At 39.1% G+C, this 25,536-nt stretch overlaps 1 protein-coding gene across 5 annotated transcripts; it reads left to right on the forward strand.

The window, feature by feature from the left end:
* Window positions 1-373: 373 nt before the first annotated feature.
* On the forward strand, window positions 374-24,595 carry hnrnpa3 (heterogeneous nuclear ribonucleoprotein A3). Of its 5 annotated transcripts, XM_088415536.1 has the most exons (13): window positions 374-393; window positions 10,832-10,918; window positions 15,939-15,964; window positions 19,789-19,911; window positions 20,013-20,159; window positions 20,238-20,448; window positions 20,535-20,624; window positions 20,699-20,770; window positions 21,116-21,157; window positions 21,233-21,367; window positions 22,219-22,332; window positions 22,831-22,889; window positions 22,994-23,467. In XM_088415536.1, the coding sequence occupies exons 5-12, from the start codon at window positions 20,016-20,018 to the stop codon at window positions 22,875-22,877; spliced, it is 855 nt and encodes a 284-aa protein (XP_088271662.1). In that variant the 5' UTR covers window positions 374-393; window positions 10,832-10,918; window positions 15,939-15,964; window positions 19,789-19,911; window positions 20,013-20,015; the 3' UTR covers window positions 22,878-22,889; window positions 22,994-23,467. The 5 variants fall into 5 exon arrangements, with proteins under 5 accessions (XP_088271662.1, XP_088271663.1, XP_088271660.1 ...); XM_088415537.1 differs by lacking the exons at window positions 374-393; window positions 15,939-15,964 and having other exon boundaries at window positions 10,852-10,918; XM_088415534.1 differs by lacking the exons at window positions 374-393; window positions 10,832-10,918; window positions 15,939-15,964; window positions 22,994-23,467 and adding exons at window positions 18,481-18,626; window positions 23,883-24,595.
* Window positions 24,596-25,536: the final 941 nt, after the last annotated feature.

A 25,536-nucleotide genomic window follows, 5' to 3' on the forward strand; every position in this document is an offset into this window, starting at 1 on the left:
AAGAATGTTCCCCTTGTGAGTAATTACAACAAAATGAGATGTTGACCTTTGCTGTGTATTGAGCTGGGGGGGGGGGGGGGGGACTTGAGAGTTAACTGTAATATCGTCAAAATGTGCAAATTGATCACAAGGAGGGTTGCATCTTTTGGTGTTTTTTAGATTTTTTTTCCTGCTAGTTATTCCCAGAGATATTTGTTCTGGCTCCTTATGAGCCATTGTACCATTTCTGTTGTTACAAAACTGTTCGTTTCATTCATTTAAAAGTTTGCGCGAATGTGAAAGGACAACCGGATGCTGTTGCATTGTGCACTTCCTGTTTTCCCATCGAGCAAGAAGGGAATGCTTGAATGGCGACAACTCACTAGTCCTCAAGTCTTGAGCCAAGCACAGCCTGTATGTATATATGTTTGTTATGTTTAGAGTTGTACACGCTTGTTGGGGTTATTGTTTGAATGTTTGTGTCACAACGACGGGGGAAATCAGTTCGCTTATGGGGATTAGCATCGAGTTGGCGATTAGCATCGAGCTAGCGGATAGCACATTAGCTCGCGACTGTTACATGCTTGTCTAACCTCGTGCTATGTCATGCGACATTCAAGTGGGCTGGTTACTTTGTTGTATTTTATTTCCCGCAGCATGTAAATAGTTATGTTTTTCTTGTTTCAGTTTTACACCTACTTAAAGCATCTAAAGTGATTAAAAAGGGGAAGAATCACCAACAGGTGTCTTTTTTTGGGGGTGTTGACTATCTGCCTAGCTAGCTGAAACGTCAGCGAGGGCAGAATAATATTCATGATGTATTTAAAAAAATGTTTAAAAAGCTATTCAATAAATGACAACATATATTTAAATAAAACAATGAAAATTGCTTTATTTAAGCAATAAAAAGTCTTTACTAAGTTAATAGATTGTATAGGTATTAATGGAGCTTAAAGGTAAAAATATGGTCAAGCACATTTTTCAATAATTATGTTCAACAAAACTTGAATAATAAAAGTTAAAAATTGGCTCACTTTTAACACAGTTCCATTTGAGTCCTATCACAGCTAAACTGTGCTGTGGCACAAAACTCTAAAAAAGTAACAAAACGAGGAAGAAAATGCATTTTTACATTTATGTATTATTGGAACCAAAATTACAAATTAGAACAATAGAAATTTGCCATTAAATGTATGCAATTTAAAGGAAAAATGCTAAATTGGAATATGATTAATCACTTATTGTGTACAAAGCTTATTGCAGATATTCACTCAAATAAAGTCTTGGGAGGAATTTAAATATTAGTTTTAAATACTTGTAAAATTTTCTTTGGTGTAATACAACTTTTGAAGAAAAATACCAAATCCAACACATTTTTACTGGCATTTTTTTCTAATAGTTTTCTTGGATAAACAGTTTTCGTAACTTTAGTTTGATTTCATTTTTGTTTTTCTGGGATGGCACAGCTAATTTGAACTTGGCTTGTGTGTGTATTTTTTTTCATTATTATTTCCAACTTTTTAAAAGTAAAACTACATTCATGTATTCGTGTACTTATACTGAAATGAATCTCCAGTTAATGCTTTAACTTTAACCGTCCTGACCAAAATAAAAGAAAAAAAGTCTGAGAGAGAATAGTTTCATCATCTCCAAAGAGGAAAGCTAATAAAGCTTTATGTCATGGAGATGATTACCTAAGAAAACATATCGTTTCCACAATCAGTCAAAGCGCAGAAATGAGATAAGATGAAATCAATCATTGCTAGCTAGGTGTCGTATTAGAATGCGTTCCAGTTGTAACACCGCTACTTACACATCTCATCAATAACCGAGCGCCACTCCACTCAATTGCCGCTCGTTCTTTTTTTTTTTACCGTTCTAAGAACAATTATGATGGCTAAAGATTTATTATTATTATCATGGCCCAGACTTTGTAAGAATGTGCAAACTAGGCACGAGACTAATTAAGCAGAGCAAATAGCAATGACGCCATGGCCCCGACTGCCACGGCCAAGTAAGAGCTTGAAAAATGGCTCCCCTGCAATTCAATTAATCAGTTATATTTTGCTTAATTTTGTTTGACGTCGGCAGAGGAACGTGTCCTCTGGGAGTGTGTGTCCTTTGACCGTTAATTCTTTCATCGGTAAGGGCCATGATTGAAACAATCAGTGTGTGTGTGTGCGCTCATTGATTACAGTTTTTCCCTTTGGCCAACATATTTCATTTATCTGTGTGCGGTAGTGCGTGTGTATTTGTGTCTTTTTTATTATTATGTTTTAAGTTTTGCTAGTGAGCAAAGATGGGCTGCTCTTTTCGAGTAGTTTTTCCATCGCAAACTAGAAACAACAAGTTGAAGAATAGAACATGTTTGACTATTTTCTAATATTCTTATGGTCCAAACCAGTAATAAAATTCCAATAATTCATGTCCATTTGAATGTAAAACATGTTTTTTTTAACACTTTTGTGGTATTTCTTCCAATCTTTTGATCTTTACATCAAACATATTTCACAACAAAGGAAAAGCATTGAAATAAGACGCTAGGGAGCTGAAATTTCACCCTGATGGTGACAACATGTCAATGTTCAACATGGTATATGATTATCTAGTAGTTATCACACTAGTGTGCCATCCTTGGGCTAAAAAACTGTGAGAATTATGTTGAAAATGATCCAAAAATGGGCAAAATACTCCACAAGGATAAAACGTTTTGATTAATCACTTAATTGGAAAAAAAACCAATCATCAGATCAATTGATCACCAAGATAATTAAATTATTTCTGGCACGTTTACAATGATGAACTAGAAAAAAAAAAAAGAGAAAAAAAGGATGGTGCGTGAGTACCTGGTCATACTTTAAGGTATCGGTAATCGTGATGGCAGCTGATACTAGCATTGGTCGCTCTCATGGAGCAGGTCTACAATCTCGAACACAAATGACAAATGAGGAGATGAAAAGATTTAAAATAATATGAAACTTTTAAGAAAAATCCAATATTGGACTAAGTAGGTGATTCAATGTAATGCTTTGGGGTAGATTTGGTTTGTCAAAAGTACCAGTGGTATCGATACTTGGTATCAGTGTTTAATACTGGTAAGTCTGAAAAAAGCGGTATCGAACATGGGTTCTAAGTGAGTTTACACGGTGATTGCAAAGGCCACACAGCCACGAGCGGAACCCGATTAACCTTTCCGTGGCGATGAATCTGACCCCCCCTTCCCGAATCGTTGTTCGGCTCGGAGATGTTGATCTCGGCTCCGGCGATGAATCACGACCGGCGCGGTAATCACCCAACACTTTGGTCACATTTTTCAGCTTTGCCGCACAGGTTTTTGTTTGGCATTCACCTGGAATCCTGAGGCTCCTCGCTCTTCCTTAACTTTGTTTTCTCTGACACAGATTAGATCTGCCACCCCATTACAGATTCATTTTCCTAATTTTTCATGTCTGTGCTGTGCCCCATCTGCACAGGGCTGATAATTGTGGGGACCAGCCCTGGTGATTAACATCAGCAGAATTAATTACGCCCGCCATTAAGGCTCCAGGTTGCACACAATGATCAAGAGAAATTAACTTTCTCCCTGCCTCCTAAATCATCTCACCTTCAAGTTGGAGTGATGGCAAAGAGACAGGACGGGAGTTGCGGACCCGGGCTTCTTTAAACCCGAACGCGAAGTGACCGTGCCGCGACTCGCCGCTGATGGCGATCAATTACGCTGCCGTATGTGGTGGGATGACTGAGAGGTGTCCAGGGCCTTGTGACTAATGGACCTGGGCCCAAGCCTCCCTGCAGCAGGGAAACGACTGTTTTTCTAGCCAGGGAGCATCAGCCAGATGCTGAGGGGCTCGCATCACCTGCCTGAAACTGACACACACACACACACACACACACACAGACGTTGTGTTTCGTTTTCTCTCATAGTGGGGACGTGCCATTGACTTCATGCATTTCACAACAGATTGCCTCACCCTAACCTCAACCAAAATCCAATTCAAGCCTAGATTCTAAAAGCGAGTCTTGACCCTCAAAAAGAGGTCTGAAATTGCAGGGTCCACCACGTCCAAGAGGTCCCTTCAAAGATGGACGCATTTGGAATATTGTCCCCATCATGTAGAAAAAAAAAACAAGAATACTCATAAACACAGTTAGATCCTTGCACACCACATTTGACTGAGCACGCCGTTGTGGACCAGGAATTTGACGGTACTCCCACAGATGAGCTGATTCACATGTCCTCATGAACTGGAGACATTCCCATCTGTTTCGGAGAGAAAAGTTGGGGTAAACCATGGCTTAGACTCGTCTATTTTTGCAATCCCACCGGGGTTAGAATTACCATTGATAACCTAATATCCTGTGGTGCTTGTCCAATACAGCTCAGCACAAATATAAATAATCTAATAGTGTTTCTTTAATTTTTTTGGAGGAGAATTTGCTAAACAAATCGTAAAATGGCCCAGGCGGGAAAGAAACATATACCGGGCAGTAAGTAAAAGGAATAAGCTAAGGAGTAATGAAATACATGGGGAGAATGCGCTGCATGTGAGTCTTCTCCATTATAGTAAAGCAGCCAAACGTTGCAAAGAGGTATGACACTCACGGCCTTTGGAACACTTTTATTTTGAAGTTCTTCCTGGAACTTGAAGATGTTAATAATTTTCTCTCAAAGCAGCTCCTGATGTAAACAACACAGTGTCCCCCATAAAAACTGCACGGCAAATTTCTTGAGGTATATTTTACTCGAAAAAGACTTCTCCATATTTGCTCCCAGTCTAAGCAGAGTATGACTTAAAGTAAAAATAGATAAAAATGTATCCAGAGTATCAGAGAACATAAAATATTGTCTTTTTAAATGAAAATATCCTCTGCAAACACACTGTGTAGCAATGTTATGGTTGTGTATTACTGTAAACTCAGTGACGTATGGCAACATGAAATGCACTGCTTTCCAGAGTGTAGCCGTTTTGCTGCCCAGAAAGGTGAATGTGGCCGACGCAAATGGAGCAACCTACCCCCGAGGCAATAAGGGCAGTCGGAATGTCAGGGCGGTGAGATAAGCTAATTGTATTTGCATCATATAAACTTGTCAAGGTTAAGTAGTGTGTTAAGTAGCATGCAACGGGGAAAGGGGGCCGAATTTCTCCATCCTTCGCTTTGACCATTCGTATGACGATTGAGAATTTATGCGAAAGAGAAGAGAGATGTCTTTGCTTTGTAGCTCCATCTATCCGCCAAAAACCGAACAAAAAAAACAAGAGTTTTGGCCGGCTGACGAGCATGCAGGGCAGACAGGAGACGCCTGTTTGCGTGGGGAGGTTTTGGCTCTCTGCTCTCGTTTAGACTGATTTGATTTAGCTCTGCAGGATCTAATTAAGCTGAGACCCAAAACCTCTTTGGAGTTTCACCAGCCATATTGTGGATGTCAGCCTTTGAAAAATGGCCCTGAGCGATCAGGCCGCCGTACTGTACTCTATGTGTATTTTGATGTACTGTACATGTGTGGTACTGATGATAGCATTATGACCCAGTACATAGAGGTTATTTTGATTTAGGGGGGCTAAAAAAACTGATGTTTTTGTTTTGTTCTAGTACTAACTTGGTATTTATTGACTGGTTAGCAAAATAATACTCAGCAGAGTAAAGTTTATGCTCCACTTTGTCTGAAATATAATTTTTTGAACCACAGTTTAATTTTGTTCAAGATTATTATGTTTCGTTAGACTTCAAGGAGAAAATATGATAAATGAGCCTTCATATGTAGTGAGATAAAAAGATTATTATAACAACCCAAGTCACCAACGCTTGTGTTGCCGCGTCATCAAAATATTAACTGTTTGAGTGCCGTTGATGTAAAATGACGTCATCTGGAACCCTCCCAGGGACCGCCGTTGACGTCAGTGGACGTCAACTTTGTTTTGTTTTGTTCTTTTTATCTTTTTTTATGGAAAAAAAAGCTTGAACAGCTGGGCTTCGATCGTTAAGCAGGGGGATAGAAACTAACTGCGGCCAGCAGATGGCGGTAATTTAAAATGGCCGCTGTTAAAACAGTTAACAAAGGCAGAAAAGTGGCCCATGGCGGTTACCTTATTTGACACCGATTCACACACATCTTGCTGAAAATGCATAACATCTGACTTTGAGCAGCAAAAGTAGCAAATTATTAAGTGTCAGGAAAATGAAAATTATATTCACTAATATGAGCCGAACCCAGATATGAATTACGCAAAACTACTGCACATCATACGTCAGATTAAAAGTATCATTATACTGTGAAATATTTCTCTGGATCAGTAAAATCAGGACATATTTAATTCCATTGCTCTAAATCGGATCTGTTTTGAAGTCTAATGATGAGTGCCATGATGATTGTCGTCTGGTATATTTATAACATTGCTGTAGGAGCAATGTAGGAGCTCCACAAACCTCCTCAAACCTCATTTTAAAACCCTCAGCATGGCCACGGATGCTATGTGTGTGTTGTATCCACAATTCATAAGCAGCCAGAAAATGTACTGTTAGTATAAAAGAAATGGGAGCATTTCTCATGTGACTTAACCCAAAAGAAAAGTTTTCTCCCATGGTGATTGTCACATGACTTCTCCTTTCCTCTAATAACGCCGTACTTGAATGCCCCGTAAAATCCCCTGGACAGAGTGCAGTCAGCATGTTTTTTTTTGTAGTTTTTTTTTAATCCTAAAAAGCACATGTGGCGCAGTACCATCAAATCTTATCGTCACTCCAACACTAACGATTTTATAAGGTTAAAAGAACAGTCAGCGTTTTCAGAAAGGAAAGCAAAATTATCCCAACCGCATTCCCAAGGACAGTTCTGGTTTACAAGGGTTTTTACACTGCAGCGTCCGTGTATAGGAATTTTACACACCCCGACAGGCCACTGAAAATGCATATTAAAGCATAATAAAGTGCGTAATGAATGCAACTCTTCATAACGTAGGACGAGTGGGAGCCTGGGGCTTTGCTTCCATGTGACAAGGGAGTTTTGAAGGCATCACGCCTTTTTGGATATTAGTCATCATACAGTATGATACATCATTTTGGGTGGTTGGGCATGGAGAGCTGCAGTTGCCAATTCTTTCTGGCATTTATTGAACAGGACATCAGCCGAGTTTACATGGAGGCTTTTAGCCCAATAAGAATGGAATTAGAAAATATGGCAGCCTCCAACTAGAGCTCATTTGCATCGGTACGTTTGTTTTTGACTACTTGTAATTTGTTTGTAAGTTGTTTGAAAGCTTGAAATCAAATTTTGAAATCGGTTTACTGATTGGGATTCCGATATCAGGAACCTTGTAATGGTCAGAGTGAGACAGTCCAGAGAGTGTCATGGAGTGACATTTACTGGCCTTTCTGTGGGGAAACAGCTAAGCAGGGCACAGCATCTACAAAGTAGTCCCCTTTGACACGAGCACTCTACAAATCAAGGCTGAGAAGACAGGAGAGTAAGAGAGCAAGAGGGGCAGTGACACAAAGGTGCTTTGCACTTTTAGCCTGGAACATCTGGGATGTGTTGCTTTTTTGGGGGGCTATAATACAAAGTCAGATCAGTCCATTTTTCATTAACAAGCTTCATTTATATATTTTTAACAGGCAATGTGATATCAGCTTGCATTTTCAATGTTATCATTCGCCGATTAGCTAGTTTGCTTTGCTAGCAAGTTAGCTATGGGAGTTAGCATACAGCTGCTGGTTGTTTTTAGTGTAAATCTATAACCATCAAAATTCACATGCTAATTCCTAAATTTGGCCCCTTAATCATCAAGCAATCGTCGCAATATTTTGGACGATGTCATTGGAGCTGACATCTACTGTCTATAAAATAAAAAATTAGTTAGCTGTAGCATGTAAGCTGTAGCAGTAAAAACTATAGCGTCCCAAAATGTGAAAAAAATATGATCAATTGGCACCAAAGGTCACACCCACATTACTAATTTTGTCCCTTTCATCTCATAAAATATGTAAACACAATCGTCAAAATATGTTTTTTCTTATTGGAGCTCACATTTACTGCCAATTAGCGAGTTATCTCTTCTAGCTAGTTAGCTTCAGGAAGTAGCTAACAGGTCAAAGAGCTGCTGGCTTTTAGTAGTAAAATCTTTAGCATCCCTAAATGTTTAAAAAAAAAACCAAACCTTCGGCATAAAAATTCACACATTTTTTATCTTTTCAACACGTAAATATAAAATTGACCATCACCATATTTTGGCATCTGTCACCTAATAAGTCTTGATCTGATCTAACTTTTGGCACTAATATTAATATTAATAACTAATATTAGCACCAATACAAGTTCTGCATAAGCCGGCGAACAACGCCGCTCATTTAAAACAGCTGTGTTGGAAGAAGGAAGAATATAAAACATGGAGGGTAGCGTGCGTGAATTCTCCCTTCGATGTCTGGATTCGCTCCAACTACTTCCGATTTTGGCGCGTCCAAGAAAACACACTTTGAATTACTTCAGAATTTTTATTGAGGGAAAATGCTTGTGTAAACCTCATTTTTCCATACAGGCGGATTATATAAGCGCCGATGTTCAATCCCCTTAAGTGATCCTTTAAAGTCAATACATTTACACCCGACTTTGTGCAAAGGTTGCCTTCCACGACGCAGTGGGAGGTATGGGCCTCTTTGGAAATTAGCCGTCCCCGTTTCACTTATTCGATAATGCTTCCTGTATTCGAGTGATAGGAGGCAGATTTACAGCTGCGTGTAACCATAGGGCCGCGCTCATTAAATAGAGGATGCCATCACTCCACGCCACCGCCGCATGCTATATGTCGAGCGTATCCTCTACCACCCACCCGCTCAAATCCACAACATCCTTTAAATCTGTCATTGCCACCCCCCATGCAGTGCTTGCGCTCGCGTTCGTGCATGTGCTGGGCACATACGGAGGGTGACGCACAGGTGCGCGAGTGGAACATTACACACAACACACGAGCGCCACCGGCCTCTTATTGTGTGTGCGCGGACGGATGTGGGGGCCCGTCCACATGGGGAGAGGTGCAAGGCGTGACGCTCGTTACAGAAGCAAGCGTGTACGCCGGCCCGATAAGCAGAACAGGACAAGATAAGAAAGGCACGCCGCATGGCTGCAACAAAGTTCATTCTGATATGGAGATGCCTCCAGCAGATGAAAGTGAACCCAGACACAAGTTTAAGTTGGAATTGATTGGATGTAACCACTCCATGTTTATTATCGTCCATACGCCTGAATTTTTAGACGCCGATAATATTTGCCAATGCGACCCAGCTAGCAATCGTGATCAGCATTAGCATGCTAGCTACCGTTGAATAACAACAAACACTACCATTCGTTTCACTGCATTGTATAATAATGTGCAAACTTGCTAGCTTGATGTCAATAACTTCCTGTTATTTTTCTTCTTGATGAGCAGGATTTTGTGTTTGACTGCTCCTTAATGTTAAAAATTTGAACACCTGAAACCTAGCCACTATAGATTATTTGGAGTGACAGGTACCATTATCGGAAAATATAGCCATCGTGTTTTCTTTTTGTTGTTTTTTTTTTTGCGAAGCTCGTTCCTTTATCTTAGGAAGCTCCATGTGTTCATATTGTTTTTCATGAAAGCCTGCTTACCAATAAATCTGTAGGTGTGCATTATTTTTTTCCAATCCTTTGATCTTTACATCAAAGGTATTTCACATTGAAGGAAAACAATAAAAGAAGACAGTAGGGAGCTGAAATTCCACCCACCCTGACAACATGTCAGTTTACTGTGCGACAACCACTTATTTATCACACTACCAGGAGTGTGCCATCGCCTGGCTAAAATATTGACAGAACGAAGTGGAAAAAAATGACCACAAAATTGTCAAAATAATGCGCAAGGATTAATCACGCAAACAGAATCGGCCATTTGCCCACTAGGTGGTGCACCAAGACAAGCAATCAAGCTTCGACCTATTTTCAAAGTCGATTTACCAGACTTGGTCGATTTTTTTTCCTTGCCATAGGTATGCTTTATTCATTTTGCCTAAAGTTTGCCTCTAGAAAGGTGAATTAAGAATACATGTTCTCATTCCTGTAAGAAATTACAAAACAAATAATCTTGTCTCTGGTTGGGTAGTGAAAAGGCCTCCCCACACCTTGCATTATGCTGCTAATATTTTAATTATTTAGCTGCAGTAAAAGTGCAAAGCACAACCTCATGAGAATTGTGTATTTTCCTAAATATGCATTTATTCCAAATGAATGTCATGTTATTTGCATGGATTGCACATACAAAGAAAGCACAATCTACAATATACTCTAAAATTAAAGTGAAATGTATTGATGGTGATAATATTTCTACTACAGTAGCTGTGTGAAAAGCCCATTGATATTTTGTCGGGGTCCACTTGTAAAATGACCCCTGCCGGCACTGGCTATTATACAACATTACTCACTGACTCAGGGGACCATGCACGCTCTACACCTTCTTCGTAAATGGAGTATGAACTAATTCAGAATAAAACAGATGAAGCTATAATATCTTGAATTGAAAAAAAAAAAATTGAGGGTAAAATGGGTTAAATGGGATTTTTCATGGCATGTTTTTTTTCCAATCAGAATCTAGTTTGTCTCTCTTGCCAAGACAATCTAATCTGCCCATGGACATTGTATTTATTAGTGCTAGTCTGTATAATTTCAAGCCAAATAACACTGGGTTTTTCTTGTGTGTGTGTTTTTTAACTCGTTCAATGCCATTGATGACTATAGTCGTCATTTTTACGGGGCTCCACCGGGAGCTATAGAAGCCAAAGATCCCTTTTAACTGGGCTGGCAGTAATTGAGTTAACCAATCAAATTTCAAATTCTTCCTCACAGGGTCGGAGCGGTATCTATCATGACATCATCGTTTTTCTCTTCTGTGATTGGTCAGAGAAAGCCAAACTCGACTAATCCATATCTCTGGTGAGTTTACTTTTTTTCATCAAGCATTACCAAGTCGGTTTCTGTAATCCGTGCGTATTGAAGACCTTCAGGCAGTAATATGTCTGCAAGAGTTTTGTCTGTTGTTGCCATCCTCTGTACATAAGCAGCATGATGATTGTGCCTGATAGATAAGACAAATGCGTGTTATTGTTTGCGCTATGACAGCGCACTTCAATCAGGTCCTCTCTGCTGTAATCCCAGGTAGAGCTCTTTAAGTGCTGAGTCAGTTAGCGGCTTTTTCGATCCATCACGCCGGCTTTGTAGTGGGCAGGTGTATTCCCAGACCCCCCCCAGAGACGAATGAAACACCTGCCCAGCGCTGCTCGGGACTTCATCATCCCGCCATCCCTTTGTCTCATTCGGCCTGGGATCTCAACGTCGGGGCGGCGGAAAACTGTGAAAGCAGCACTTTTCTGCTCATTTGTTGTCTGTATACAAAAATTAGTGGCAGGAAGGAGACCGCAGCATCCCATCTCCCACATCTGGCCCACCCCCCTTTTTTTTGTTAGGAGGGGGGGACTATGTTGCCCACAAAAGCCTGGTACGTGTGCAAATGACAATAAACTGCATTCGCACTGGGGGACAGGAAATCCTTCTATCAAGTCTTCCTTTTGTTGCCAAGCACATACCGCCTTCGTGGACAGCGTCCGTTTGGTTGATTATTTAAGCAGGATAGCAAAAATCTACTTGCAAAATGACTGCAATATCTATAGAACTTGAAGACATTTCTCCTAATCAATGAGACCGTCCTCCTGTAGAAAAAAAAGATCACAGTAGTCGTTTTTTACCTGCCCCAAATTACCACGTAATTACGTTTTAGATTTAAGCGCCCCCTATTGGCCATGTGAATAATGCCAATGAGGACTGATCGTGCAACTTCCATCCATTTTCTAGAGCCATTTATCCTCACATTGTCCAACAGATATACTAGTCTTTCTTTGTTTTATTTAGATAGATAGATAGATAGATAGATAGATAGATAGATAGATAGATAGATAGATAGATAGATAGATAGATAGATAGATAGATAGATAGATAGATAGATAGATAGATAGATAGATAGATAGATAGATAGATGTAGCTAGTCAGACAAACAGAGCTAGCATGGATAGCTAGCTAGCTACCATAGATAGATAGATAGATAGATAGATAGATAGATGTGCAGTATATAAAATGCTGATCATCTGGACTGGCAACTTGGTGATCTATGGAAACGTTTGACTTTTGCTGTCAGTTTTCACGCTCGTGCGTGATCTCACTCGACAATAGGCAGACGAATTGTGCGATGATCACATGACTTGGAACGTGTTACTGGACGTGTGAGAGCGGTGAGTCTCGACATTTGTTTTCCTCCAGGCAGTCAATTAGCGGCCCTGTGTCGGAGCTGTAAATAAAGGTTTTTATTACAGCACACTATCTGTGCCTCATCAATAGGCTGATGCATTGGACTGCTTCCAAGCAGCCGCTCGCCTCTTGCAGTTTTGCACCAGACGGGCAAGGTCGTTGACTGGATTGGTCATTCACAATGACTATAGGAAAATCTCACAACAATAAATACATTAAATTCCTTCACTGTCCTGCTCATTTGGAAGTCAAATTGACAAAATGGGCAATTTTCTGTCCATGCACATGAGGAATAGATGCATTCCTGACCTCTGACTCATCCAAAAGAGATTTGTCCAGACTTGCATGACAATGTCAATACGCCGTGTCAAACACTTCTTCATGTATCAGCTTTAAAAAAAAAAAACAAAGGTCGGTCAATATTAACATACAAAGTAGGTGCATCAATGTCTGTGGATTTATGGGTGGTAATACAAGTTGGAAGGAGTCTTGTCAGAACTTGTTGAATTTAATGCTACAGCCTAACATTACATTTAAACTTAAGTTTAGCCTCATGTTTTAGTTGTTTTTTTTTCAATGGGACTACTGACATTTCCTAGCAAAGAAATGTAATTTATAAGTAGACACATAGAAATTTACGATGGTGCAGTGTGTATTTTAATTCAACCAATTAATAATTAGTTATTGTCATTAAGAACAATAGCAAACGTTGGATGTATGCAGGAAGTATACATGCATCCACTGCTTGTCATTAGCATGTGGATAGCCGGAATGTTTCTAATTTTAATGAAATATTGTCTATGTGAAGTGGCTCTTGTCCTTTTTTTCAACGATATACCGTCTGTGATTTTTTTTCCAGCCAGAATTTATTTATTTGGAGTGACAGGTACCATTATCGGAAAATATAGCCCTATCTTGATGTATTTCATTCAACAACTCTGAAAGACATTGTGTTATACCGTCAGTTTTATTTCTGGCTTTTCCACCAGAAAATTGTAGTACGAATGATAATAGACGTAAAACATTTTCCAAATGAGTCATTAGAACATAATTTAGCTTTTAGAATGTTCCGATTGATTTGCTCTTATTTTGAAAAGACTGTCCCTGTCACGGCATTGCAAAGCATTAAATTAGATGTGCTGATACAGCCCTGTTAAAATCTACCATGCCTTCACATAGCCCTTTTTGAGAACCACTGGTCTATGCCATGTTTATGTATGTACACACATGGTTATAAAAACAATGCTAAGGTTGTGGTATGTGATGCTGTAAGTCCAAAGGGCCATCAACACCTAAGGCATCTCATTTATTTTATGCATCCTCCGTTGAATGCAAATATGCACATATCATTTTCACAGAAGCAAAATAAAAAAAAAATTGCAAGGCTACACCACTCTCCTGTAAATTGAATGCTGATTCTATTTATATTTGCTGTGATTTATACCCAGTTTCCTCCATGCGAGTGAACAGGAAACAGATGCAAGGAATTGTTCTTTCCCTGAATTCCTCGGGGAGCGATTGTAGTCAACACCGATGTGTGAGAGCGGCTTTGTACTTGCATGTGAAAAGGTGTAGACAGTATCTAAATGGACTGCTTGGTTTCCCTCTTCTGGATGTCCATTTCCTCACAGTTTCCATGTGCGTATGTCCGTCTGGCCAAAACACAGATCATCTACTGCAGGTTCTCTCCCTGATGTGCATGTGGAGCCAAGTCCATGCCTCATCGGGACAAGGTCAACGACATAGGACACAATGACAATATCGACACAAATAAATAGAAAATGAATTTTAAAGGAGGGATTTGTAATGAAAATTTCCATTCACCGTGTATTTTTCTGTTTAGAAGAAAATATTCCCTGTCGTGGCACGGTTATGGGAACAAACAAACAAATATTAAAATTTGAGATGATTGCCAGACATGTCATCACCGGGGTAAAATAACAATCTTGTCTGGAAACTGCGTTGAGAGCATCTGTAGGCTGTGACGAGGGCAACGTTTGCCTTTTCATGGACCCTGCTGCCATCTAGTGGAGATTGATGAAAAAAAATCGTTGTTCTTGTAACTTCGAAATCCTGCACATTTAAGTGTCATGGATGGATGAGTGGATGACAGACAGACAGACAGACAGACAGACAGACAGACAGACAGACAGATAGATAGATAGATAGATAGATAGATAGATAGATAGATAGATAGATAGATAGATAGATAGATAGATAGATAGATAGATAGATTTTATTTTGTATATTGAAATGGACACAAATGTGGACAATGACTAGGATGGGTCAAAAGGGTATTCGGGGGACCATTTGTGTATGCTGTCTAGTCAAGACATCTGAGGTTGTAATGGAATGGAAGCAGTTAAAAAGATATTGTTAGAACAAAATGTAATGGTACGCGAGCTCCCTCTAGCGGTTTTCAAAATAACGACTGCCATAGTGCAGTTGAAGTACATTAACTTTTTTGGTCTCTTTCGGTTTGTTTGTCATTTTACGTTATGAAGTGCATAGTTATTTTTGCATAGTTTCTTTACATGTTTTTGTATGTTAGCGCCAGTAAGCATTTGAGATGGCTTCCATTTTCATTCATGAAAATGAGGGAGGGTGAGCAAGTTTTTTTTGTTGACGTGAGAATGAGAGAATTTTCTGTGTGGATTTGTGAGAATTTGATTGGTGTATGAGTAAATTTGTTTTGTGTGACATTTTTGCATTTGTTTGTAAGAAAGATTTTGAAGAGTCTGTGAAGTTTGTTGGTGTGTGTGTGTATATGTGCGTTTTTTTTTTTTTTAGTAGGTTTTTTGGGTATAATTTTTGGGAGGCGTGTCGATACAGTGCCTCTTTTTTTCTATCTCCATCTAATGACGTGACCTAACCTTAGTAGGCTTACTTGCATCGTTTCTACGCACACTTGTCTGAAGATTTACAGTACTTGTTATTTTTGCTGACGTGTGGCTCCACAGCCACTGCTTACTCCCAGATATACAGCTCACCATAATTTGCAGGTGTAAAATGCCCATAAAGCAATATGAATTATTTAATATAGCTTTTAAGTGCAGCATTTTAGTCCCAGCAAGGATGCCATTGCCTCCGTCCGCATTTGATTCAATGGCTTGCTTTATTACACAAAGCTTTATAAGCAAGAACGAATTGTTAAGACCTTCTAATGAGCGCTATGAAATTTTAATTTGTATTCTCTTTTTTTTTTCCTCTAAAGCAAATTAATTGTTCAATACCATTAGATCTTGGACTAATGTTGCTGTGATGAATAGTTATAAAATGACACACAGCAGAGTAGGTGCCTCATATATATCTCATCTTTCAAAGTGTTCTGCACAAAATTACTAATAGAAGCTTTCAATTGAGATATTATTCATCAGGCTCACCGCACTCTGTGTGGATGATCGTACGTTTATAAGTTCTATTGTCGGTGTGAAAAACTAACATACCTGCCCCGTTAGTTTATGATAGCTACAGACCAGCACTAATACATCAGGTTTATTTATATGGTGTGACACAAGCACTAAAGCAAGTACATTTATCAAATGCACTTTGGGTTTCGGTCTCCTGTAGTGAAATGTATGGCAAGAAAATAAAATCCAACATTTATCTGCTATGAGGAGAACTAAAACTAATTTATGTTGCACTTTTTCCACAGATAATGCTAACAATTGGCTTGACAGGGCGAGTAACAAATGCAAAAACAACAACTTGTATACGTACTTACAGTAAGCAAATGAAATGATTTAATAACAATGGTCATCCTTTAAGTTAGTGCCAGTGAAGAGAAGAGACTTGTGATTTATATTGTGATTGAATCGTGTCTTAAAGTAGAAATCAAATAACATTGGAACATATATTTTTTTCAAATTATGAGCAAATTAATTGGAATATGAAGTAATTTATTGCTAAATTGTGTTGTAGTGACTTCGTCTGCAAAATATTGTGTGCCTTTTATTTTTAAAAGACTTTGTGCTGCTAAGAGTGTACTTGGCTCAAAAAAAAAATTTCACCGTCAGTTTTAACCCGGTTTTCTAACAGAAAAATCCATCCGTTTTATTCCATCTCAATGGGCGGCCATTTTGCCACTTGCCGTCGACTGAAAATAACATCGCGTGTGCTCAAGCCTCAGGAAACGAACAATTGTGATGTGACAAGACAAAAAAAAAAAAAAACAGGTGAGTCGTGATTGGTAGTTCACCCCTGAACCCAAAGCAACTGTGATGTCATTATCAGCCGCCAGCAAGTGGCAAAGGGGTTACCGCCTGAAGTGGATAAAACGGGTGATTTTTGCCACTTAATTCAAACTAATGCAAGCATAATATTAAAAAAATATATACAATAGAGGGCCTCTTAGAAAAAAATATTGTAAAGATTGTTTTTTTTTTAAATGTTAGTTTGGTTGTTGAAAATGAAAGCCTGGATTGCTCTTAACCCACAGTCATTAGTAATGATACAACAATTTTATTTCTGATAAGCGGATGGATGAGTTTTCTATTTTTCACAAGGGTACTTACTGCCTTTAGACTTTCAACAAGACAAATCAACAGTCAATTCTGCAGAATACACAAAATTAAATAAATCCACCATTATTTTCCTCCTCCATTTCTTGCCACTATTTTTCATCTCCAAGCTGTAATTGCTGTAACAGAGACGGGTCAAAACAAAAGGCATGTCTGCATTTGGAGTGATTATAAATACTTAGCGTTAACAGTGTCAGAACAGCATTAGCCTTTTTTTTTATTGGGGTTGTATTTCCCTCACCAAGGACAATAAAGTTAATGACAAGTATTGTCTGAGTCATAAAGCAGTCATATATTCGGACGTGCTGGTTAGGCTCAAGCGGGCTTCTTAGCATCTGGCTAATAGATCATACGCATCCAATCGTGCTTATCAGAATATCTAAGTAAGGAAGCCGATACTCTGTCATGTTTCCCACATAACAAATAGCAGCTCTAAAATGTTTTTTTATCACATCACCATACCGTGTTGTACAACCATAAAGAAGCATAGGACATCAAAAATATCTTTGCATTTTTTTTTTTTAGTGTTTTTCGTCATAGTGGTTACTATAGGCAATGTGGAGGAGTGGGTGACAGTTTTAAAGTTGGATGGGCGGAAGTGTGAGAAAGTAAAACAGATCCTTAATGTAATCAATTATTGTCAATAATAATTAAATATAAAAATGAAGAAATCTCGAGTGAGATTGAAATGTCCGAGTCTGTGGTGGTTATGAACTATTTAAATTCCTGTCAACAACTTTTTTTCTAAATCATATGTAATTTGGAGAAGAATCAGCACTATGTTTTATATGGTTTTCTTCAGATTAAAATGTGTAAGGTATTGCAGCTCCTATGTTCCAGATCAATTTACATTTTCTGTTATATTATTATTTTTAGCTCTATTTTTTTAGCATCAAATGGTGCAGTTATTCAGAGATGTTTCTAGTTTATATAAGGGTTGACATTTTCTTTGTAGTTCAGGCAGATCAATGCACTCATTTTTTTCAGTTTCAGACTAACCTGTAATCTGAATAAACCCTTTAAAAAGTAAAATGAACATTTTTGTAGATAACTATTTTATTTATAGTCACCATAGGGGGTGGGGCATGAAATAAAGAAATCATATAATCACAAAGTGCATGAAAGAAACGTAACAAGAAAGAAGGTTTATAAGGACTCATATGAGGTCTCTGTACAGTACGCTGGATGCTGAATAAAGGGACAGGAGGAAGAAAGGGCAAAGGGATCTATGAAAAATGGATGTAACAAGGATGAAGGGAATTATTTTTGGAAGCACTACCTTTAGGGACTCCCATGAGTTTTACAAACACACATCTGGACTTCAAACCCAACTTTGAAGCCCTTGTCCCTGTTCAAAATCCTGAACCTTGTTTGAAACCATGATTTGAATCACGAACTTCATTTCGACCCTGGTTAGAACCCCATTTTGAATGTAAATGTAATAAATATGTGTGATGAAAGAATTATTTAAAACAATTTAAAGTGTCGAACTAATTCTGGACAACCCAGTACACATTTTAAAGTCATTTTCTGCCAAGGCTTTTCTTTTAAGCCTATGATCTCGTTCACCACTAGATGGCGTATGTTGCTTGCTAGTTCTTGGTTCCCTTCGCAGCAGACACGAAAAAATGCCATTACAAAAATATTTCACTTTAATCCGAAAAATACATGGAATTTAATACCATTATCATACTAGCCTGTGTTGGTTTTTGTTTTCGCGTTGACGAAGAACCGATTTGACCGCTCCAATGACGTCAGCGGGTAGCCTGGCTTTGTCACGTGACCAACTCCGTTCCCGAACTCGAATGGACATCAAAATGGAGGTCGGGATTCTATGATTTTTCTCCCCCTCCTCTCTCCCCTAAATCATCATAGGTTTCGCATTTCGCGGCGATGGCGTCATCACGGCACTTTGAGACGATGACAGAACTGACGTGGCGTCTTTCATCTTTGCTCTTTGTTGTTCGCGTTGTCAAAGCTCGCACAGTGTGGTTCGAATTAGCATTTGAGCTAGCGCTAACAGTCAAGGCCAACGTGCAGCCGGCAGGCCTCCACCATTTTCTTAAATAACCATTCAAAATGTGTATCGCTTGTGAAGATAGCGCAAAGTTAGACTTAACAAAAAATCAACAATGTTATCTGTGAATGTTTTGTTTTGATATAGCCAAATCGCGTGTAGCGCGTTCTAAAATCGACAGGCCTCGTTGTAATATACTCCGTAAATTAAATAGACGTAAATTAAATACACCGTAGTGCTGAAAGTAGGTATTGTACTTGTGAAACCTTCTGAAATTTAACGTCTGTGCGAGTTTTCCGTGAAAATCTGCAAAAAAAATCGAGAATAAAGGCGGTGGTTTGTTTAGCAGTTTGAGACAGGTACCGAAAGAAGGCAGAATATTAGTCAGAAGCAAAGTCAGAAAGGATGCAAATAATAAAGGGGGAAAGAAGGAAAGAAGAAAAATGCAGGTCTGAGGTGAAAGGAAGGGAGGTAAGGAAGGCAGTAAGGAGGTTTACGTGCAGGAAGAAAGGATGTAAGGTTGCATGAATTAAGAGCAGGTCTGAAGGAAAGGAAGGAAGGTAGGTTGCAGCAAAGGGAAGGACTGAAATGTGAATGCGAGATTGTAAAGGATCTCTTGAGGGAAGGAAGGCGGTCAAGAAGGAAAAGGTGGCCAGCAAAACATGTAAATGTGTTTTAATTAAACTCACTGAAAGTCTTAAACTGTGTCGCGGCTCGGTAGATATTTATTGTCCTGTTATTAGACAAAGTATTTATTTCTCATGTTTACTTACTAATTGAAAATATTCCCAGTTTTATAATTCACATTTACACCTCCATTAAAAAATGGCAAATTAGTACCTCAATCATGTTAAACTAATTTTGTTGAGTGAATCGTGTGTTTCATGGCGTGAATTTTGAGGTTTTTTTTTTTTTTTATTATGTTGAAAGTGTTTTTAATTGCCTTCATATTCGTGTTGAATGTGCAGGACCGTGACTGTAAAGAACCGGAGCAGCTCAGGAAACTTTTTATCGGTGGCCTGAGCTTCGAAACCACAGAGGAGAGTTTACGGGCCCATTTTGAGCAATGGGGATCACTGACCGACTGTGTGGTATGTTTTTATTGTAATTACCATCATAAGAATAAAAAGTACAATGATTTCTCAAGTGAATTTCAATGGTCAGTACTTATTCATTGTTTTTGTTGGATTAGGTGATGAGAGATCCCGGCAGCAAGCGGTCAAGAGGCTTTGGCTTCGTTACCTACTCGTCCATGCTGGAGGTTGACGACGCAATGAAAGCTAGGCCACATAAAGTGGACGGCCGAGTGGTAGAGCCCAAGAGGGCCGTTTCCAGAGAGGTAACCGGAATGCGTGTCAAACGCACGCATGGTATGTGTGCTTTTCGCTCACCGTGATTGTCGCCGCTCTTCCTTCAGGATTCCAACAAACCAGGCGCTCATATGACGGTTAAGAAGATCTTTGTGGGCGGTATCAAAGAGGACACAGAAGACTACCACATCCGAGATTATTTCAAGAAATACGGCAAGATCGAATGCATCGAAGTCATGCAGGAACGCTCCACTGGCAAAAAAAGAGGCTTCTGCTTCGTCACCTTTGACGATCACGACACTGTTGACAAAATTGTCGGTATGTCATTAGCTGCTTGACGTCAGATCTTGTTGGAGATTGTGCCAATATGCTGAGTTTTTTAAATCATGCATTTTGTCCCAAAGCTCAGAAATACCACACCATCAACTCGCACAACTGTGAAGTCAGGAAAGCGCTCTCCAAGCAAGAAATGAACGTGATGTCCAATAGCAGGGGTAAGTGTGCATTCTCAGTTCTGATTTGCCTATACTGTACGCTAGGTTGAATTTGACCATTATCTCCATTTCAGGGAGAAGCGGAGGCTCTGGCAACTTCATGGGTAGAAATAATAATTATGGAAGTCCTGACAGCTATCGCCGAGGTGTGTAATCTTAGTAAGACAGGAATTTTGTTTTTGAAAACTTTTGACTGCTAATGGATCCTGTATGACATATTGATGGTTACAAGTTAAGTTGACAGATACTAGTTTGCTTTGATTCAAAAACGTGTATAGTGAAATATTTTTAAATGATTGTTTATAGCTGCCACAAGATGGCAGTAAAGCTTGGCTGGAGCTCCTCAACTTAATTTGACATAGTTCCTTGCCTTCAACATGCTAGAAAACTACTGCGTTTGTTCAATAAGTGAGTTTTTGTTTTCAGGGAACAATAATGGATAAAATGGTAAAGTTACAACTTTGATAAAAATACACTCTATTGTTCCTCAGATAACTACGGCGGCGGACGAGGTGGTTATGATGATTATGATGGTGAGTAATTTTATTTCAAGTTGGTTGTTGGGTCTGAACAGACAATAACTATCCCGTTGCTTTTCTGTCTTTTAGGTCCCGGTGGTAATTATGGTGGAGGAGGTGGCGGCTATGGAGGACGAGGGTATGGAGGGGGAGGCCCCGGATATGGTAATCAGGGTGGTGGATTCGGTGGCGGCTGTGACGGAGGTTACCGAGGTAACGGTGGAGGTACAGCCTTTCATTATCTCCGGATAGACCTTATACAGTGGAACCTCTTAAAAGTTAATGTGTCGCATGACTCTCTTTTTCTAACCAATGTGGAGCTAGCAGGAGATGCTGATGTAGCACTATTACTGCTCCTTTCAGGTATCCCTCTTTGAAACAGTTTTACCGGTTTGTTTTTATTGTGGGGTTTTCCGATTTTTCTTAATCAGCTCATGTGTGTCAAGGCATGTTTATTGCAATAACTCGGAGAAGTGCAGTTAATTATTTTAATTACTCCTTTGATCAACTGACGAATGTTTAAAAATGTTTTAATCTCCGTACCTTAATAAAAATATTACATTTTCAAATTGAGCAGGAAATGCTCTAACATGTTGTATTATTATTATTATCAAAATTATTTGGTTGCTGTTTTTGTCTAAAAGAAACCCGTTTTGAAACGATTTTCAAAAGTAATTATTTGGAAATCTGCAGTTAAGCTAACAGTAAGCCTAGCTTTTATTTCATTTGTGTAATGTGGATTACTGATAGACTGGTATGTTTATAATTTAATTACCATCATAGGGGTGTGGGAGGGGGACTTGTTTTCCCACGGGTCAGTCTCTGTGTAGAATGGCGAACATTTGGTGTCTCACAAAGTAGTTAACCACCATCGGCCTTTTTGGGTGAAAACAAAGTCGTTTCATACCGACTGTAATGATTTCAACTCTTGTCAAGCATTGGCACAGTTGGTTGTCCAAAATTTGCACTTCCAAATTTGCCTCACTTTAAGGCAGGTTTGAGGTTTCACTGTATTTTTTGAGTGAATAAAGTCTAATGGCTGCTGCAACATAACTGACCAACACCTTTGTCTTCAGGTTACGGCGGTGGCGGAAATTACAATGATTGTAACTACAGTAGCCACCAGTCCAACTACGGTCCCATGAAGGGAAGCAGTTTTGGCGGCAGAAACTCTGGTGGACCATACGGGGGTGAGTGGGCTTGTGCCGTGAAAAACGACAACGTGTTCCGTGTTTTCCGCACTATAAGGCTCACCTAAAAGCCTTAATTGTTTTAAAAAGCTGATGGTGCACCTTATACTCGGGTGCGCCTTATATACAGATCGATATTGGTGAGATTGGGATATAGATGAGATTGGGATTCGTAGATGGGAAATGAACTGACGTAAGCTTTACCTGTTTCTTTTGTGTGTTTACAGTTGAACAAGGTTGGTCATTTTGACATTGAGTTATGCTATTGAGAGTTTAGAGTGATTATTTGAGTTATTGATGTTATTACTTTGAGTATTACTATATTGTGATTGAAAGTTTTCAAATATGTCAATAATTGAGGGTGCACCTCATAATCCGGCGCGCCTTATATATGAAAAAAAGTTTTCAAATATGTCATTAATTGAGCCTTATAATCCGGTGCGCCTTATAGTGCGGAAAATACGGTAATCAGAACTTAGTCTTGCGTTTCATTCTCAGGCGGCTACGGCTCTGGCGGTGGCGGTTATGGCTCGCGGCGCTTTTAAAACAAGGCACCGGTAAGTTTGGCTGGGCTCTCGGGGCACCCCTCTTAGCAAGCGCACAGAGTAAGCTTATGCGAGTGCAGAATAACTATTTGTTCTATCCTGTATCCATTCAACAGGCTTCAGTTCTTAGCAGCAGGAGAGTCGAGGCGGTGAGCAAAGGAATTGTCAGGAAAGCTGCAGGTTACTTTGAGGCATTAGAGGAGCACACGAGTCAGACTGTTTACGGAAGAAGGACTGTACTTTCAAATCAAGACATGAGCGCATCGTTTTGAAACCTTACTATGATTGATTTGTATTTTGTCTTTTTTGCCTGCAAAGCCACTTGTTCCCTTCTGTGCGCTTGTTATGCCAGGAATTGAGCGATTTTCTTTTTTTAAATCACAAGCCCGTTGTTTATATCTTTAATTTGTCATTGTTTTACATGACTTAGAATAGATGAACCTGATTTTTGTCCCTAAGCGTAGTTCCTCTGATGAGATGAGTGTGTTTTGATTGTTGTATGTGAACACAGTAAAACCTTCACAGTGTCTGGATTAGATTTCAGGGAATTTTAGTTTGTGCAACGCCCGAATAAAAATTGGTGTAGTCGAGTCATGTGAGATTGTGTCGCCTGCCTGATGTACGCAAAGACGGACGAGGCCATGAGGGGCTAGCGTTGTAGGAGCCACGAGTGCCTGCAGCATCCGATGCTAGTGTGGAGGATTGCGGATGACGGGTCAGACAGCACTTCTTCAGCCAGCGCCGGCACAGTGGACCAGTCAGCATTGTGTGTGAGAGAAGGGAGGAGGAAGCGGCAGCCAGCGCGACAAGGCCGGCTCGGACGAGGCTAGCTAAACCTTCCCCAAGCAAGCTAGCGAATGGACATGCGGGGGCGGTTTCCCCTTGAGTCAGTTTACTCACTGAATACTGTAGATGTCAGACTTGAGAAGGGAGTGAGTATTTCATAAGAGCTGAAATGAACAAGTGCGAGCAGGTAAGAGTGTAACCACTTTGCTTGATTTGCAGATTTCCAAAGAGGCGGAAAATCTGTAAAGACGAGGTAACATGGAAAGGTCTGAATGGGTAAGAATTTTTTTTCCATCTACATAAGGCTTGTTTTTTTTGTTTGTTTTTTTTTAACCTGAGACCCAGCCTTTAAATCAGTGTGCATTTTGTCTCAGCAAGCCCGCAAATGAATTGCATCCCATCCAAGCACATGAGACATTGGAAAGGCCAGGGTGTCCCTTTATTGAGCACACTAGGACTCAGGTTAACTCCAATAAATTAACATAAAAACAAATGCCCGCCACAATTGACACAGATGAATAGGTTGGATTGCAGCAGGATATGTAAGGTAAGTAATGGCAGAAACTATCCAGGATTGTCGATTGAACTTAGTTGAAGCCTGCACACTCCCAATATTCCTGATTATAGTTTATGTATTTATTTACCTAGGATCATGTGGCTCAAATGAGTGCCCTCATAAGTCAAAATTATAGTATGAGATGTTTTTTCCCTTCTTGCTCAAAGACCAAACGAATAACAGTTTTGTTCAAGTTAACGTGGCCATATTGAGAAATGTTTTTGGGTTATATATTTTCCCAATTTCAGCAGCAAAGATTATTGTCCATATTTTGATAACTAAATGATCAATTATGTTCAATTAATACCTTAAAGAACAGTACCGTTATTTTGTCTATAATGAAAGAAAACCTGACAGCCTATAATATATATATATATATATATATATATATATATATATATATATATATATATATATATATATATATATATATATATATATATATATATATATATATATATATATATATATATATATATATAAAATATGTGTGTGTGTGAATAACCCTACACATTAATGTGGTTATTGCTGTTATTTAGTTCTTACAATAATTCATTCAACAAAGCACTAAATGTTCAAACACTTGGTTTCAAAAGGGGCATGAACCTACAAATGGCGACCCAAACATTTCAAAATAATTTTACTGCTGTAATTGCCATGTCTTACCACTATATTTTTGCTCATGGTAAAAAAATGGTAAATGAAAAACTTGACCATTTTAATGGCTTACCTAATGAATGAAAGGTAGAATATTAACATTTTATATTAAAAAAAAAAACATTTAAACCTGACTAGCATCATAGCTTTGCTTCATAACAATATTTTTGGACGAGGTTTTCTTGGGAACTTTCCGTTGACAACAGAATCTTAGCAGCTAATTGTTTGCTATTTTATGGTCTTAACTACAAAGGTATATTTTCATAGATAAAACTGAGCCCTGGCCTGGGGTTAATTAACACGGACCTGCAATTAACCTCTAAAACTTGCCTTGCCTGTTGGCCCCTTCGTTTGTTAGTTAATATTTGTGAGTATGATTGGAATAAACTGATCAAGTTTATTGACAGTCAGAGTGCTTCGTCAAATGCTTTTTTTAGTTGGAGATTATGTTCTCGCTCTATACATTGTACAAAACTGGGTGTGTCTCAAACTGCTATCAACATTCAATGAACTGTATCCTCCTGAGACATAGCTTATTCATTTGCGTCCAATCTAGTGGGCATTGGTTTTTAATTTATAGCTTTCTACTCCTCGTGCGCTCAATTGAGGATTTCCAAATGTCCAATTCGGCTTGATTGCAATGAACTTGATTGTCTTGCT

The sequence above is a fragment of the Hippichthys cyanospilos genome, chromosome 5 (assembly GCF_059441005.1).
Source record: "Hippichthys cyanospilos isolate Australia breed blue-spotted pipefish chromosome 5, RoL_Hcya_1.0, whole genome shotgun sequence".
In the NCBI taxonomy this organism is placed as follows: domain Eukaryota; kingdom Metazoa; phylum Chordata; class Actinopteri; order Syngnathiformes; family Syngnathidae; genus Hippichthys; species Hippichthys cyanospilos.

Excerpts from the sequence above, each read along its gene's own strand:
- hnrnpa3 (XM_088415534.1), top strand. The coding sequence starts at position 18,552 with ATGACGTCAGCGGGTAGCCTGGCTTTGTCACGTGACCAACTCCGTTCC. Across the intron at positions 20,449-20,534 it reads CACTGTTGACAAAATTGTCG|CTCAGAAATACCACACCATC; the intron begins GTATGTCATTAG and ends TTTGTCCCAAAG. Across the intron at positions 20,771-21,115 it reads TCCTGACAGCTATCGCCGAG|ATAACTACGGCGGCGGACGA; the intron begins GTGTGTAATCTT and ends ATTGTTCCTCAG.